The sequence below is a fragment of the Petromyzon marinus genome (assembly GCF_048934315.1).
Source record: "Petromyzon marinus isolate PM22_M1 ecotype Great Lakes invasive population chromosome 77 unlocalized genomic scaffold, UKy_Petmar_22M1.pri1.0 chr77_unloc.4, whole genome shotgun sequence".
NCBI classification, from domain to species: domain Eukaryota; kingdom Metazoa; phylum Chordata; class Hyperoartia; order Petromyzontiformes; family Petromyzontidae; genus Petromyzon; species Petromyzon marinus.
Genome location: NW_027422624.1, coordinates 149891 through 167778, shown reverse-complemented (window position 1 = coordinate 167778; position 17888 = coordinate 149891). Strand labels below are relative to the sequence as shown.

The 17888-nt window shown below is 60.4% G+C and overlaps 1 protein-coding gene across 1 annotated transcript in view; it reads right to left on the bottom strand.

Annotated features, from left to right (window-relative positions):
* The window catches only part of LOC116937136 (transient receptor potential cation channel subfamily V member 4-like), a 207776-nt gene that overhangs the window by 131664 nt on the left and 58224 nt on the right, over positions 1-17888 (bottom strand). Inside the window, 6 exon segments of the mRNA XM_076058623.1 lie at positions 4011-4138; positions 4860-4970; positions 6312-6444; positions 6446-6473; positions 16057-16123; positions 17661-17826. Of these exon segments, the coding sequence (XP_075914738.1) occupies positions 4011-4138; positions 4860-4970; positions 6312-6444; positions 6446-6473; positions 16057-16123; positions 17661-17826 (633 nt within the window).

Genomic DNA, 17888 nt, shown 5'->3' with positions numbered 1-17888 from the left:
GTAGTGGGTGGTAGTAGTGGGTGGTAGTAGTAGTGGGGTTGTAGTAGTGGGGTGGTAGTAGTGGGTGGTAGTAGTGGGTGGTAGTAGTGATGGGTGGTAGTAGTAGTGGGTGGTGGTAGTAGTGGGTGGTAGTAGTGGGTGGTAGTAGTGGGTGGTAGTAGTGGGTGGTAGTAGTGGGTGGTAGTAGTAGTGGGTGGTGGTAGTAGTGGGTGGTAGTAGTAGTGGGTGGTAGTAGTGGGTGGTAGTAGTGGGTGGTGGTAGTGGGTGGTGGTAGTGGGTGGTGGTAGTGGGTGGTAGTAGTAGTGGGTGGTAGTAGTGGGTGGTAGTAGTGGGTGGTAGTAGTAGTAGTGGGTGGTAGTAGTGGGTGGTAGTAGTGGGTGGTAGTAGTGGGTGGTAGTAGTAGTGGGTGGTAGTAGTAGTGGGTGATAGTAGTGGGTGGTAGTAGTGGGTGGTAGTAGTGGGTGGTGGTGGTAGTAGTGGGTGGTAGTAGTAGTGGTAGTAGTAGTGGGTGGTAGTAGTGGGTGGTAGTAGTGGGTGGTAGTAGTAGTGGGTGGTAGTAGTGGGTAGTAGTAGTGGGTGGTAGTAGTGGGTGGTAGTAGTGGGTGGTAGTAGTGGGTGGTAGTAGTGGGTGGTGGTGGTAGTAGTGGGTGGTAGTAGTGGGTGGTAGTAGTAGTGGGTGGTAGTAGTGGGTGGTAGTAGTGGGTGGTAGTAGTGGGTGGTGGTAGTGGGTGGTAGTAGTGGGTGGTAGTAGTGGGTGGTAGTAGTGGGTGGTAGTAGTGGGTGGTAGGAGTCTCACCTGAAGCACCACCTGAGGTCTCTCTCACCACTGGGCAGGGTACCCACACAGAGACAGTAGTAGTGGGTGGTAGTAGTGGGTGGTGGTAGTGGGTGGTAGTAGTGGGTGGTAGTAGTGGGTGGTAGTAGTGGGTGGTGGTAGTGGGTAGTAGTAGTGGGTGGTGGTAGTGGGTAGTAGTAGTGGGTGGTAGTAGTGGGTAGTAGTAGTGGGTGGTAGTAGTGGGTGGTAGTAGTAGTGGGTGGTAGTAGTAGTAGTGGGTGGTAGTAGTGGGTGGTAGTAGTGGGTGGTAGTAGTGGGTGGTAGTAGTGGGTGGTAGTAGTGGGTGGTGGTAGTAGTGGGTGGTAGTAGTGGGTGGTAGTAGTAGTGGGTGGTAGTAGTAGTGGGTGGTAGTAGTGGGTGGTAGTAGTGGGTGGTAGTAGTGGGTGGTAGTAGTGGGTGGTGGTGGTAGTAGTGGGTGGTGGTGGTAGTAGTGGGTGGTAGTAGTGGGTAGTAGTAGTGGGTGGTAGTAGTAGTGGGTGGTGGTAGTGGGTGGTAGTAGTGGGTGGTAGTAGTTGGTGGTGGTAGTAGAGGGTGGTAGTAGTGGGTGGTAGTAGTGGGTGGTAGTAGTAGTGGGTGGTAGTAGTAGTGGGTGGTAGTAGTAGAGGGTGGTAGTAGTGGGTGGTAGTAGTGGGTGGTAGTAGTGGGTGGTAGTAGTGGAGTGGTGGTAGTGGGTGGTAGTAGTGGGTGGTAGTAGTAGTGGGTGGTAGTGGTGGGTGGTGGTAGTGGGTGGTAGTAGTGGGTGGTAGTAGTAGTGGGTTGTAGTAGTGGGTGGTAGTAGTGGGTGGTAGTAGTGGGTGGTAGTAGTAGTGGGTGGTGGTAGTAGTGGGGTGGTGGTAGTAGTGGGTGGTAGTAGTGGGTGGTGGTAGTGGGTGGTGGTAGTGGGTGGTAGTAGTAGTGGGTGGTAGTAGTGGGTGGTAGTAGTGGGTGGTAGTAGTAGTAGTGGGTGGTAGTAGTGGGTGGTAGTAGTGGGTGGTAGTAGTGGGTGGTAGTAGTAGTGGGTGGTAGTAGTAGTAGTGGGTGATAGTAGTGGGTGGTAGTAGTGGGTGGTAGTAGTAGTGGGTGGTAGTAGTAGTGGGTGGTGGTAGTAGTGGGTGTAGGTAGTGGGGTGGTAGTAGTGGGTGGTAGTAGTGGGTGGTAGTAGTGGGTGGTAGTAGTGGGTGGTAGTAGTAGTGGGTGGTGGTAGTAGTGGGTGGTGGTAGTAGTGGGTGGTAGTAGTGGGTGGTGGTAGTGGGTGGTGGTAGTGGGTGGTGGTAGTGGGTGGTAGTAGTAGTGGGTGGTAGTAGTGGGTGGTAGTAGTGGGTGGTGTAGTAGTAGTGGGTGGTAGTAGTGGGTGGTAGTAGTGGGTGGTAGTAGTGGGTGGTAGTAGTAGTGGGTGGTAGTAGTAGTAGTGGGTGATAGTAGTGGGTGGTAGTAGTGGGTGGTAGTAGTAGTGGGTGGTAGTAGTGGGTGGTAGTAGTAGTGGGTGGTAGTAGTGGGTGGTAGTAGTAGTGGGTAGTAGTAGTGGGTGGTAGTAGTGGGTGGTAGTAGTGGGTGGTAGTAGTGGGTGGTAGTAGTAGTGGGTGGTAGTAGTGGGTAGTAGTAGTGGGTGGTAGTAGTGGGTGGTAGTAGTGGGTGGTAGTAGTGGGTGGTAGTAGTGGGTGGTGGTGGTAGTAGTGGGTGGTAGTAGTGGGTGGTAGTAGTTGGTGGTAGTAGTAGTGGGTGGTAGTAGTGGGTGGTAGTAGTGGGTGGTGGTAGTGGGGTGGTGGTAGTGGGTGGTAGTAGTGGGTGGTAGTAGTGGGTGGTAGTAGTGGGTGGTAGAGTCTCACCTGAAACACCACCTGAGGTCTCTCTCACCACTGGGGCAGGGTACCCACACAGAGACAGTAGTAGTGGGTGGTAGTAGTGGGTGGTGGTAGTGGGTGGTAGTAGTGGGTGGTGGTAGTGGGTGGTAGTAGTGGGTGGTAGTAGTGGGTGGTAGTAGTGGGTGGTAGTAGTGGGTGGTGGTAGTGGGTAGTAGTAGTGGGTGGTGGTAGTGGGTAGTAGTAGTGGGTGGTAGTAGTGGGTAGTAGTAGTGGGTGGTAGTAGTGGGTGGTAGTAGTAGTGGGTGGTAGTAGTAGTAGTGGGTGGTAGTAGTGGGTGGTAGTAGTGGGTGGTGGTAGTAGTGGGTGGTGGTAGTAGTGGGTGGTAGTAGTGGGTGGTAGTAGTGGGTGGTAGTAGTAGTGGGTGGTAGTAGTAGTGGGTGGTAGTAGTGGGGTGGTAGTAGTGGGTGGTGGTAGTGGGTGGTGGTAGTAGTGGGTGGTGGTAGTAGTGGGTGCTAGTAGTGGGTGGTAGTAGTGGGTGGTAGTAGTGGGTGGTAGTAGTGGGTGGTAGTAGTGGGTGGTGGTAGTAGTGGGTGGTAGTAGTGGGTGGTAGTAGTGGGTGGTAGTAGTGGGTGGTAGTAGTGGGTGGTAGTAGTGGGTGGTGGTGGTAGTGGGTGGTGGTGGTAGTAGTGGGTGGTAGTAGTGGGTGGTAGTAGTAGTGGGTGGTAGTAGTAGTGGGTGGTAGTAGTGGGTGGTAGTAGTGGGTGGTGGTAGTAGTGGGTGGTAGTAGTGGGTGGTAGAGTCTCACCTGAAGCACCACCTGAGGTCCCTCTCACCACTGGGCAGGGTACCCACACAGAGACAGTAGTAGTGGGTGGTAGTAGTGGGTGGTAGTAGTGGGTGGTAGTAGTAGTGGGTGGTAGTAGTGGGTGGTAGTAGTGGGTGGTAGTAGTAGTGGGTGGTAGTAGTAGTGGGTGGTAGTAGTGGGTGGTAGTAGTGGGTGGTAGTAGTGGGTGGTAGAGTATCACCTGAAGCACCACCTGAGGTCCCTCTCACCACTGGGCAGGGTACCCACACAGAGACACTCGTAGTGGGTGGTAGTAGTGGGTGGTAGTAGTGCGTGGTAGTAGTAGTGGGTGGTAGTAGTGGGTGGTAGTAGTGGGTGGTGGTAGTAGTGGGTGGTAGTAGTGGGTGGTAGTAGTGGGTGGTAGAGTCTCACCTGAAGCACCACCTGAGGTCCCTCTCACCACTGGGCAGGGTACCCACACAGAGACAGTGGTAGTGGGTGGTAGTAGTGGGTGGTGGTAGTAGTGGGTGGTAGTAGTGGGTGGTGGTAGTGGGTGGTGGTAGTAGTGGGTGGTAGTAGTGGGTGGTAGTAGTGGGTGGTAGAGTATCACCTGAAGCACCACCTGAGGTCCCTCTCACCACTGGGCAGGGTACCCACACAGAGACACTCCCCCGAGCGGAGTCTTGCACGCAAGAAGTGTGGCAGAGTCTTCTCGATGTCCAACACCGTCAGCGCTTTTCTGGCCACGGTGGGGGGCACGGTGGGGGGCACGGGGAGGGGGTGATAGGCTCCACCCCCACGCTAGGCTCCACCCCCACGCTAGGCTCCAACACCACACTAGGCCCCACCCCCACACTAGGCTCCACCCCCACACTAGCTCACGCCCCCTTCCACACTAGCTCCGCCCCCACACTGGCACCGCCCCCACACTAGCTCCACCCCCACACTAGGCTCCACCCCCACTAGGCTCCACCCCCACACTAGCTCCACCCCCACACTAGCTCCACCCCCACACTAGGCTCCACCCCCACACTAGGCTCCACCCCCACACTAGCTCCACCCCCACACTGGCTCCACCCCCACACAGGGCTCCAACCCCACACTCGGCTCCAACCCCACACTAGCTCCACCCCCCCACTAGGCTTCACCTCCACACTAGGCTCCACCCCCACACTAGCGCCACCCCCACACTCTAGATCCACGCCCCCTTCCCACACTAGCTCCACCCCCACACTAGCTCCACGCCCCCTTCCACACTAGCTCCACCCCCACACTAGCTCCGCACCCACTCCCACACTAGCTCCGCCCCCTCGACAAGCCCCACCCCTCCCACACTAGCTCCACCCCCTCGACAAGCCCCACCCCCTCCCACACTAGCTCCGCCCCCTCTACAAGCTCCACCTCCCTCCCACACTAGCTCCGCCCCCCTCGACTAGCTCCGCCCCCTCGTGTCTCTCACCTGGACTTTCCAGATCTTTTTGCTCTCCTTAGAGACCTGCTGAACCGTCTCCCCCATCAGCGCGATCAGCATGTTCATGAGGAGCACGAAGGTCAACACCACGTATGACACCTGACACACACACACAGTGACACACACAGTGACACACACACAGTGACACACACACAGTGACACACACACAGTGACGCACACACAGTGACACACACACAGTGACACAGTGACACACACACAGTGACACACACACAGTGACACACACACAGTGACACACACACACAGTGACACACACAGTGACACACACACAGTGACACAGTGACACACACACAGTGACACACACACACAGTGAAACACACACAGTGACACACACTGACACACACACAGTGACACAGTGACACACACACAGTGACACAGTGACACAGTGACAACACAGTGACACACACACAGTGACACACACACAGTGACACACACAGTGACACACACACACAGTGACACACACAGTGACACCTCACCTGTAGCAGCAGGAACACACAGTGACACACCTGGTAGACTCACCTGTAGCAGCAGGAACACAACAGTGACACACACAGTGACACACACACACAGTGACACACACACACAGTCACACACACAGAGACACCTCACCTGTAGCAGCAGGAACACAGTGACACACACACAGTGACACCTCACCTGTAGCAGCAGGAACACACAGTGACACACACACACAGTGACACTCACACACAGTGACACACACAGTGACACCTCACCTGTAGCAGCAGGAACACACAGTGACACACACAGTGACACACACACACAGTGACACACACACAGTGACACACACACACAGTGACACCTCACCTGTAGCAGCAGGAACACACACAGTGACACACACACACACAGTGACACACACAGTGACACACACAGTGACACACAAACACACTTGGTAGACTCACCTGTAGCAGCAGGAACACAGTGACACACACACACACCGTGAGACACACACAGTGACACACACACACAGTGACACACACACACAGTGGACACCTCACCTGTAGCAGCAGGAACACACACAGTGACACACACACACACAGTGACACACACAGTGACACACACAGTGACACACAAACACACTTGGTAGACTCACCTGTAGCAGCAGGAACACACAGTGACACACACACACACCGTGAGACACACACAGTGACACACACACAGTGACACACACACACACAACCTGGTAGACTCACCTGTAGCAGCAGGAACACACAGTGACACACACACAGTGACACACACACAGTGACACACACACACACACGTGGTAGACTCACCTGTAGCAGCAGGAACACACACACAGTGACACACACACCCTGGTAGACCTCACCTGTAGCAGCAGGAACACAGTGACACCTCACCTGTAGCAGCAGGAACACACACAGGAACACACACACGTGGTAGACTCACCTGTAGCAGCAGGAACACCTGTGGGTAGAGTGAGAGGCCGTACAGGTCCAGGTCTCCGATGCCGATGGTCAGCTTGAAGAGTGCCATGACGGTAACATTGAAGTGGTTGTACTGGGCACAGTCGGGGTTGGTGGGGACAGTCCTCGATCAGCGTCACCAGCGCTGGGGAGAGAGAGAGAGATGGTGAGAGAGAGAGATGGTGAGAGAGATGGTGAGAGAGAGATGGTGAGAGAGAGAGATGGTGAGAGAGAGAGATGGTGAGTGAGAGAGAGATGGTGAGAGAGATGGTGAGTGAGAGAGAGGAGAGATGGTGAGAGGGAGAGAGATGGTGAGAAGTGGTTGTACTGGGCACAGTCGGGGTTGGTGGGGACAGTCCTCGATCAGCGTCACCAGCGCTGGTGAGAGAGAGAGATGGTGAGAGAGATGGTGAGAGAGAGAGATGGTGAGAGAGAGAGAGAGATGGTGAGAGAGAGAGAGATGGTGAGAGAGAGAGAGATGGTGAGAGAGATGGTGAGAGAGAGAGATGGTAAGAGAGAGAGAGAGAGATGGTGAGAGAGAGAGATGGTGAGAGAGAGAGATGGTGAGAGAGAGAGAGATGGTGAGAGAGAGAGATGGTGAGAGAGAGAGAGATGGTGAGAGAGAGAGAGATGGTGAGAGAGAGAGATGGTGAGAGAGAGAGATGGTGAGAGAGAGATGGTGAGAGAGAGATGGTGAGAGAGAGATCGTGAGAGAGAGAGATGGTGAGAGAGAGATGGTGAGAGAGATGGTGAGTGAGAGAGAGAGATGGTGAGAGAGAGAGAGATGGTGAGAGAGAGAGATGGTGAGAGAGATGGTGAGAGAGAGAGATGATGAGAGAGAGAGATGGTGAGCAGTGGTTGTACTGGGCACAGTCGGGGTTGGTGGGACAGTCCTCGATCAGCGTCACCAGCGCTGGGGAGAGAGAGATGGTGAGAGATGGTGAGAGAGATGGTGAGAGAGATGGTCAGAGAGAGAGATGGTGAGAGAGAGAGATGGTGAGAGAGAGATGGTGAGAGAGAGATGGTGAGAGAGATGGTGAGTGAGAGAGAGAGATGGTGAGAGAGATGGTGAGAGAGAGAGATGGTGAGAGAGAGAGATGGTGAGTGAGAGAGATGGTGAGTGAGAGAGATGGTGAGAGAGAGAGAGAGATGGTGAGAAGTGGTTGTACTGGGCAGTCGGGGTTGGTGGGACAGTCCTCGATCAGCGTCACCAGCGCTGGGGAGAGAGAGAGATGGTGAGAGAGAGAGAGATGGTGAAAGAGAGATGGTGAGAGAGAGAGATGGTGAGAGAGATGGTGAGAGAGATGGTGAGAGGGAGATGGTGAGAGAGAGAGATGGTGAGAGAGATGGTGAGAGAGATGGTGAGAGAGAGAGATGGTGAGAGAGAGATGGTGAGAGAGAGAGATGGTGAGAGAGAGAGATGGTGAGAGAGATGGTGAGTGAAAGAGAGAGATGGTGAGAGAGATGGTGAGTGAAAGAGAGAGATGGTGAGAGAGATGGTGAGTGAAAGAGAGAGAGATGGTGAGAGAGATGGTGAGTGAAAGAGAGAGATGGTGAGAGAGATGGTGAGTGAAAGAGAGAGATGGTGAGCGAGAGAGATATGGTGAGAGAGAGATGGTGAGTGAGAGAGATGGTGAGAGAGAGAGAGATGGTGAAAGAGAGATGGTGAGAGAGAGAGATGGTGAGAGAGATGGTGAGAGAGATGGTGAGAGGGAGATGGTGAGAGAGAGAGATGGTGAGAGAGATGGTGAGAGAGATGGTGAGAGAGAGAGATGGTGAGAGAGAGATGGTGAGAGAGAGATGGTGAGAGAGAGAGATGGTGAGAGAGAGATGGTGAGAGAGAGAGATGGTGAGAGAGAGAGATGGTGAGAGAGAGAGATGGTGAGAGAGATGGTGAGTGAAAGAGAGAGATGGTGAGAGAGATGGTGAGTGAAAGAGAGAGAGATGGTGAGAGAGATGGTGAGTGAAAGAGAGAGATGGTGAGAGAGATGGTGAGTGAAAGAGAGAGATGGTGAGCGAGAGAGATATGGTGAGAGAGAGATGGTGAGTGAGAGAGATGGTGAGAGAGAGAGAGATGGTGAGAGAGAGATGGTGAGAGAGAGATGGTGAGAGAGAGATGGTGAGTGAGAGAGAAAGATTGTGAGAAGTGGTTGTACTGGGCACAGTCGGGGTTGGTGGGACAGTCCTCGATCAGCGTCACCAGCGCTGGGGAGAGAGAAAGATGGTGAGAGAGAGATGGTGAGAGAGATGGTGAGAGAGATGGTGAGAGAGAGAGAGATGGTGAGAGAGAGAGATGGAGAGAGAGAGAGATGGTGAGAGAGAGAGATGGTGAGAGAGATGGTGAGAGAGAGATGGTGAGAGAGAGAGAGATGGTGAGAGAGAGATGGTGAGAGAGAGAGATGGTGAGAGAGAGAGATGGTGAGAGAGAGAGATGGTGAGAGAGAGAGATGGTGAGAGAGATGGTGAGAGAGTGAGATGGTGAGAGAGTGAGATGGTGAGTGAGAGAGAGAGATGGTGAGAGAGATGGTGAGAGACAGAGATAGTGAGACTTTGACTCTTAGTCGCCTTTATTCAGGCTTCCTGCCGTACGTGCAGCGAAGCCTTGGTGTGGTCATACAACTCAGCCAGCGACTCGTTGCGGGAAACAAAAAAACCACCACACTGGGCGGCGGCAAGCACGCCGTCACCCACAGCAAATCAGTGGAAACGAAAAAAACCTCCCGTATCCATCGTACGCAATCACGCTTCATCCACTCCAGGCGCGTGGTGGTGGGGGGGGGGGTCAGGGGGGGGGGGGTCAGGGGGGGTCAGGGCTCGGGTCGGGGGGGGGGTCAGACGTAGAGACGAGCGCCCCGCGTTCAACCCGGCACAGGGCGGTCCTCGGGCGCCCCCCAACTTCGCCAGGACATCCGCCAACCCCGCCGGTGTGCCTGCGATGCGCGAACTCGAGCCCAAGCCGCGCCTTCACCAGGGCCTGGGCCTGGGCCTGGGCCGCCAGCCACCGCCAGCCACCACCAGCCACCCTCCAGCTTCCGTTCGCGCGTCCGTGCATGTCGCCAATTTGGCCTGAGCGCGCACGAAGTTGACGAACGTCTCGGGTTTTGCCGCCCGTCTCCCCCCCCCCCCCCCCCCCCCCCCCCCCCCCCACCGTCACCGCGGACACGAAACTTCTCTCCCGGAGCGGGATGCCCGGCCGCTCGAAATGTCCGCGCCGCTGTGAAACCAAACAACGGCGCCAGCCTCTTGCACCGGAGGTTACCGGTGAGCGGTGGCCTCCGGCCGTCCGCAAGATGCGCAACTTTTGTCCGAGGGGTCCCGCCGGCGACGGCCCGGATCACCCACACCGCGGCCGGCGGAGTCTGGTGCTCCAGACACCGCGGCCGGCGGAGTCTGGTGCTCCAGACACCGCGGCCGGCGGAGTCTGGTGCTCCAGACTCCGCCGTAGGTCCCCGCATCGCTTGGTCGTGTGTGTGGGGGGGGGGGGGTGGTGGTGGTAAAGGTCCCGCCATTGGGGGGGGGGGGGGGTGTGTGCCCCCCCTCCACTTCGTGTCCGCCAGGCCGCCCAGGTCCGCGCGCACGAGCGGGGCCCTGGCGCGGACGGGCCTGGCCGCTCTTCTTGTGCACGCCTTTCAGCGGCAAGCCCCTGCAACCCCTCCAGCTTCAACAGCTTCCCGGCGTCCTCTCGGCCGGGCCGGTTTGGGGGGGCAAGGGGGGGAAGGAAGGGGCCCTCCCCGCCGGCCGCGTCCCCTCCAGCCTCACCGCGAGTCCCCCGCATCGTCGGCAGGAACCGCCCGGAGCCCGGCCGCCTCCGCGATCGCCAGCGCCGTCCGCCCGGACCGCCGGCCGGGGGTTCAGCAGGTCGCCGACCGTCCTGACGACGCTCCGCCCCGCCACGAAGCCCAGGGCCAGGGTGCGTTCGCCGCTCAGTCCCTGGACAAGAGATGGTTGGCGAACAGCGGCTCCCTCACAAGGAGAGCCGCGCCGTACCCCTCGGGGGGGCCGGGAGCCTGGCCCGCGTGTTCAGCTTCTCCGCGATTTTGTCCGCCACCTCGGGCCCAATTCTTCGCCTCGGTGGACGGGGGTTCGCCCAGGTGCACCCCCCGAGGGTACTCGACGGCCCCCCGCGGACCGCCTCCACGTCGCCCGCATCGTCGACGACCACACACACACACAGAGGTCGTCCGCGGACGCCAAGAGCCGGACCTCAGCGGTTCCCGGCCCCCGGGGATCCGGAGGCCAGACAGGGCGCGCCTCAGCCTGCACAGGAACGGCTCCATGCAGAGCACGTACAGCGGTCCCGAGAGGGGGCACCCCTTGCCCGAGAGGGGGCACCCCTTGCCCGAGAGGGGGCACCCCTTGCCCGAGAGCGGGGCACCCCTTGCCCGAGAGCGGGGCACCCCTTGCCCGAGAGGGGGCACCCCTTGCCCGAGAGGGGGCACCCCTTGCCCGAGAGCGGGGCACCCCTTGCCCGAGAGCGGGGCACCCCTTGCCCGAGAGCGGGGCACCCCTTGCCCGAGAGCGGGGCACCCCTTGCCCGAGAGCGGGGCACCCCTTGCCCGAGAGGGGGCACCCCTTGCCCGAGAGGGGGGCACCCCTTGCCCGAGAGCGGGGCACCCCTTGCCCGAGAGCGGGGCACCCCTTGCCCGAGAGCGGGGCACCCCTTGCCCGAGAGGGGGCACCCCTTGCCCGAGAGGGGGCACCCCTTGCCCGAGAGGGGGCACCCCTTGCCCGAGAGGGGGCACCCCTTGCCCGAGAGGGGGGCACCCCTTGCCCGAGAGCGGGGCACCCCTTGCCCGAGAGGGGGCACCCCTTGCCCGAGAGGGGGCACCCCTTGCCCGAGAGCGGGCACCCCTTGCCCGAGAGGGGGCACCCCTTGCCCGAGAGCGGGGCACCCCTTGCCCGAGAGGGGGCACCCCTTGCCCGAGAGCGGGGCACCCCTTGCCCGAGAGGGGGCACCCCTTGCCCGAGAGGGGGGCACCCCTTGCCCGAGAGGGGGGCACCCCTTGCCCGAGAGCGGGGCACCCCTTGCCCGAGAGCGGGCACCCCTTGCCCGAGAGGGGGCACCCCTTGCCCGAGAGCGGGGCACCCCTTGCCCGAGAGGGGGCACCCCTTGCCCGAGAGGGGGCACCCCTTGCCCGAGAGGGGGCACCCCTTGCCCGAGAGCGGGCACCCCTTGCCCGAGAGCGGGGCACCCCTTGCCCGAGAGCGGGCACCCCTTGCCCGAGAGCGGGGCACCCCTTGCCCGAGAGCGGGGCACCCCTTGCCCGAGAGGGGGCACCCCTTGCCCGAGAGGGGGCACCCCTTGCCCGAGAGGGGGCACCCCTTGCCCGAGAGGGGGCACCCCTTGCCCGAGAGGGGGCACCCCTTGCCCGAGAGGGGGCACCCCTTGCCCGAGAGCGGGGCACCCCTTGCCCGAGAGGGGGCACCCCTTGCCCGAGAGGGGGCACCCCTTGCCCGAGAGGGGGCACCCCTTGCCCGAGAGGGGGCACCCCTTGCCCGAGAGCGGGGCACCCCTTGCCCGAGAGGGGGCACCCCTTGCCCGAGAGCGGGGCACCCCTTGCCCGAGAGGGGGCACCCCTTGCCCGAGAGCGGGCACCCCTTGCCCGAGAGGGGGCACCCCTTGCCCGAGAGGGGGCACCCCTTGCCCGAGAGCAGGGCACCCCTTGCCCGAGAGGGGGCACCCCTTGCCCGAGAGGGGGCACCCCTTGCCCGAGAGGGGGCACCCCTTGCCCGAGAGCGGGGCACCCCTTGCCCGAGAGGGGGCACCCCTTGCCCGAGAGCGGGCACCCCTTGCCCGAGAGGGGGCACCCCTTGCCCGAGAGGGGGCACCCCTTGCCCGAGAGGGGGCACCCCTTGCCCGAGAGCGGGGCACCCCTTGCCCGAGAGCGGGGCACCCCTTGCCCGAGAGGGGGCACCCCTTGCCCGAGAGGGGGCACCCCTTGCCCGAGAGCGGGCACCCCTTGCCCGAGAGGGGGCACCCCTTGCCCGAGAGCGGGCACCCCTTGCCCGAGAGGGGGCACCCCTTGCCCGAGAGGGGGCACCCCTTGCCCGAGAGCGGGCACCCCTTGCCCGAGAGGGGGCACCCCTTGCCCGAGAGCGGGCACCCCTTGCCCGAGAGCGGGCACCCCTTGCCCGAGAGCGGGCACCCCTTGCCCGAGAGCGGGCACCCCTTGCCCGAGAGGGGGCACCCCTTGCCCGAGAGGGGGCACCCCTTGCCCGAGAGGGGGCACCCCTTGCCCGAGAGCGGGGCACCCCTTGCCCGAGAGGGGGCACCCCTTGCCCGAGAGCGGGGCACCCCTTGCCCGAGAGGGGGCACCCCTTGCCCGAGAGCAGGGCACCCCTTGCCCGAGAGCGGGGCACCCCTTGCCCGAGAGGGGGCACCCCTTGCCCGAGAGGGGGCACCCCTTGCCCGAGAGCGGGGGCTCCGAGTTTATTGTTCACCTTCATCAGGCTCGACGCGTTCGTGTACAGGAGCCTCACGTACGCCACGAACTGTGTTCGCCAAACCCCAAAGGCTTCGGAGCAACTGCGCACAGGCACCCGTGGTGTCCATCCGATCAAACGCCTTTTATCCTGATCCAGGAAGAGGGGGCCCGTTTCCATCCCGCGTGCCGTCGCCAAGTCCACCACGTCCCGCACCACGGCTATGTTGTCGCGGATGGAGCGTCCCCGGAAGGCAGTACCCTGTCTGGTCAGACTGTACCACATTCCCGGCCGCGCTCTTCAGCCGGTTGACCAGAGCGCCCCCCCTGGCCGCTGTTTTGTAGCCCGTGCAGAGGACGGACACCGGCCGCCAGTTGGCGACGCGGCCGAGGTCCCCCCCTTCTATGGGCAGCAGCGTCACCACCGCCCCTCCTGCATCTCTCCCGCCTGCTAGGCCCGCGTTCAGGACACTGGCTCAGGGAGGGCCCCGAGCTCGCTCCAGAAGACCTTGAAAGAACTCGGGCCGGCAGGCCGTCGATCCCCGCGGCGAGGCCCCTCGCCCGCCACCTCCAGCTCCCGGAGGGTGTGGGGACGCCCTCCGGGAGTTCGTTCAGGGCTTCCCCCTGGACGGCCCTCCGCGGTGGTCAACGCGCCAAAGAAGCCCCGGACCGCCCCTGCGATGCCCACGTCGCTGGTGCGAGTCTCCCCGCCGGGGGCCTGTAGCCTGGAGATGACGTTCCTGGGTACTCGGCCGTCCCCCCTTGCCTGAAGAAGAGTCTTGTCGGCGCGTCCGTCTGGACGAGATATGCTGCATCCTCTGCTTTACGAAAAGCCTCATAGGCCGCCTGGTCCGACACTGCCCCCGAGCAGCCGCCGCTGCTGCTCCAGGAGCGCGTGTGGTGGGTCGCCCTGGCGCCGGAGGCCGGAGCCCAGCTCCTCCTCCTCCTCCTCCTCCTCCTCCTCCTCCTCCTCCTCCTCAGACGCAGGTCGAGTCGCCAGTACGGGCTGCGCCGCTCGACCAGGGAGGAGGGGAGGGGGAAAGGTGCAGCCGTGCGGTGACCGTGTGGTGGTCAGAGAAACCCGTCGGGACCACCCGACTCTCCCCGAGCAGGTTGGCCCCCGTGCGGGCCGATGTAGCGTCGGTCGAGCCTCGCGAGGCTGATCCGCACCACGTGGATCGGCGCTGCGCGGGATGTTGGAGGCGCCACGCGTCAAATTAGCCGCCGCCCGTTCGCGATTTCGCCCAGCGCCCTCGCGATCCTCCGGGGCCCGGGGGTTCGAACGCCGTTGCGGTCGAGGGCCGGGTTTCAGGGGTGCCTCCCCCCCAGAGCGTCCCGCGAAGATACGACTCCTCTCTCTCTCTCTCTCTCTCCCCAAACCCCCCCCGTCTCGGCTCGCGCTCGGAGCGGACGCATCGCCGAGCCTCAGAGGCCCCGGGTGCCGGCCGAGTCGAGACGTCTGCCGTGACCAGGGTTGCCCCCCTTCCCTCGCCGCTTCCGTGAAGGCCACGCTGTCCCCCGGGGGGGGGGGGTTCGACTTCGGGTTGCCGCGGACCACCGCGACAACCCACCACCCGCCCGCCCGCCCGCCCGCCCGCCTCCCCGTGACTAAAAAAAAAACAAAAACAAAAAAAACGTCCGGCCCCCCCAAACGGTTCCGCCGTTGGGCCAGCAGCGCGGGGGTTCGAGATGGGTCTCCTGCAGCAGGGCCACGTCCACTTTCGTGTCTTTGCGGGGAGCGACACAGACACCCCGTCGCCTCGGCGGTGGTTGTCGTGGCAGGCATCCGGTGTTCACTCCGGGATAGCGGGCAGCGGGGGAGGGGTACTGCTTCTTCAGCTGCCGCAGCATCGCCCTCAGGCGGAAGACCTCCCCCCCCCCTAGGGGGCGTGACCGCACACCCGCGGCACCCGGGCGGACGCCCCGCGCTGCTTTTAGTGAATCGCCTCACGTCCCGGGGAAGGCGTCCCTCAAACTTTTTAATCTCGCGGTCCTCGGCGGTCGCCCCGCTCCTCGGCTCGGGCTCGCCCACTCCCCTCCGGTGCCGCCTCCACGGCGGTCACGCGGCTCGCGTCACCGCCGTGGAGGCGGCAACCTCCGTCGGCGGCGACCTCCGTCGGCGGCGGCCTCCGTCGGCGGCGGCCTCCGTCGGCGGCGACCTCCGTCGGCGGCGGCCTCCGTCGGCGGCGGCCTCCGTCGGCGGCGGCCTCCGTCGGCGGCGGCCTCCGTCGGCGGCGACCTCCGTCGGCGGCGACCTCCGTCGGCGGCGGCCTCCGTCGGCGGCGGCCTCCGTCGGCGGCGGCCTCCGTCGGCGGCGACCTCCGTCGGCGGCGGCCTCCGTCGGCGGGAAAAAACGACGAGCCCATTCCGCCCTCGTGAGGCTCTCCAACCCTGGCGTGCTGTGCCATGACGATAGGCGGCTACAGCTCACCTGCGCGCGCGTCCCAGTTGTTGGTCTTGCTGCTGTTGCTGTTGCTGCTGCTGTTGCTGTTGCTGCTGACTTGTGTGCAACTCCTGGGTCGATCGAGGCGGATTTTCGCCCGAGCTTCCCCGTGAGTAAAAAAATAAAAAATAATAAAAATAAAAGGGACTAATGGAAAATAAAATAAAAATAAAAAGGCCAAATGAAAGTGTGTACCTGAGTGAGTACCTGAGTGAGTCCCTGAGTGAGTACCAGAGTGAGTACCTGAGTGAGAACCTGAGTGAGAACCTGAGTGAGTACCTGAGTGAGTATCTGAGTGAGAACCTGAGTGAGTCACCGAGTGAGAACCTGAGTGAGAACCTGAGTGAGAACCTGAGTCCCCTCGTGAGTACCTGAGTACCCGAGTGAGTACCCAAGTGAGTCCGAGTGAGTACCTGAGTGAGTCACTGAGTGAGTCACTGAGTGAGTACCTGAGTGAGTACCTGAGTGAGTCACTGAGTGAGTACCTGAGTGAGTCACCGAGTGAGTCCCCTAGTGAGTACCTGAGTACCGAGTGAGTATCTGAGTGAGTCCGAGTGAGTACCTGAGTGAGAACCTGAGTGAGTCCCCTAGTGAGTACCTGAGTGAGTACCTGAGTACCTGAGTGAGTACCTGAGTGAGTCACCGAGTGAGTCCCCTAGTGAGTACCTGAGTACCGAGTGAGTACCTGAGTGAGTCCGAGTGAGTACCCGAGTGAGAATCTGAGTGAGTCCGAGTGAGTACCTGAGTGAGTACCTGAGTGAGTCCGAGTGAGTATCTGAGCGAGTCCCTGAGTGAGTACCCGAGTGAGTACCTGAGTACCCGAGTGAGTACCTGAGTACCCGAGTGAGTACCCGAGTGAGTACCTGCAGCGTATCCCACCAGGAAGAGGACGTAGACAAACAGGAACCGCAGCAGATCCCGGAAGATGATCTGTAGTAGAGACAGAGGCACAGGTCCCCCAGGTAGCCTCTAGCAGGGCTGTAGGGGCAAGTGCTGCTAGTGGCGAGTAGCACCACCTATGATGTACACACAGACAAAGCTCCCCCAGGTAGCCTCTAGCAGGGCTGTAGGGGCAAGTGCTGCTAGTAGCGAGTAGCACCACCTATGATGTACACACAGACTCATCACCACACAGAGACCCATAGACTCACCACACAGAGGCCCATAGACTCACCACCACACAGAGACCCATAGACTCACCACTACCAAACAGAGACCCACAGACTCACCACACACACCCACAAACTCACCACACACAGAGACCATAGACTCACCAAACAGAGACCCATAGACTCACCACCACCACACAGAGACCCACAGACTCACCACAGAGACCCATAGACTCATCACCACACAGAGACCCACAGACTCACCACCACCACCACACAGAGACCCATAGACTCACCACACACAGAGACCCATAGACTCACCACATAGAGACCCATAGACTCACCACACACAGAGACCCATAGACTCACCACACAGAGACCCATAGACTCATCACACAGAGACCCACAGACTCACCACCACCACCACCACACAGAGACCCATAGACTCACCACACAGACACCCACAGACTCATCACACAGAGACCCACAGACTCACCACACACAGAGACCATAGACTCACCACACACAGACACCCACAGACTCACCACCACCACCACACAGAGACCCATAGACTGATCACATCACACAGAGACCCATAGACTCACAACACAGAGACCCACAGACTCACCACCACCACACAGAGACCCACAGACTCACCACCACCACACAGAGACCCATAGACTCACCACCACACAGAGACCCATAGACTCACCACCACACAGAGACCCATAGACTCACCACCACACAGAGACCCACAGACTCACCACCACCACACAGAGACCCACAGACTCACCACCACCACTACACAGAGACCCATAGACTCACCACACAGAGACCCATAGACTCACCACCACCAAACAGAGACCCACAGACTCACCACACACAGAGACCCACAAACTCACCACACACAGAGACCATAGACTCACCACACAGAGACCCATAGACTCACCACCACCACACAGAGACCCACAGACTCACCACACAGAGACCCACAGGACTCACCACCACCACCACCACCACACAGAGACCCATAGACTCACCACACACGGAGACCCATAGACTCATCACACACAGAGACCCACAGACTCACCACCACAGAGACCCATAGACTCACCACACACAGACCCATAGACTCACCACCACCACCACACAGAGACCCACAGACTCACCACCACCACCACACAGAGACCCACAGACTCACCACCACCACCAACACACAGAGACCCACAGACTCACCACCACCACCACCACCACACAGAGACCCACAGACTCACCACCACCACCACCACCACACAGAGACCCACAGACTCGCCACAAAGAGACCCACAGACTCGGCACGTATCGGCGTATCCCGTTACCTTCTGCACCATGATGCTGTAAGTGCCGATGAGCTTGATACCACGTGTGTAGTATAGCGTGTTGATCCAGCCCAGCACAAGGCCGAACACCATCACAGCGACGTAGAAACGAATTCCGGCCACGTAGAGACCCATGGAGATCAGCACCAGCACCGAGAATATGAAGCTGGGGGGATGTACAAAGGCGTGATAGCGAGTGTGTGTGCGTGTGACGTGCGTGTGTGTACG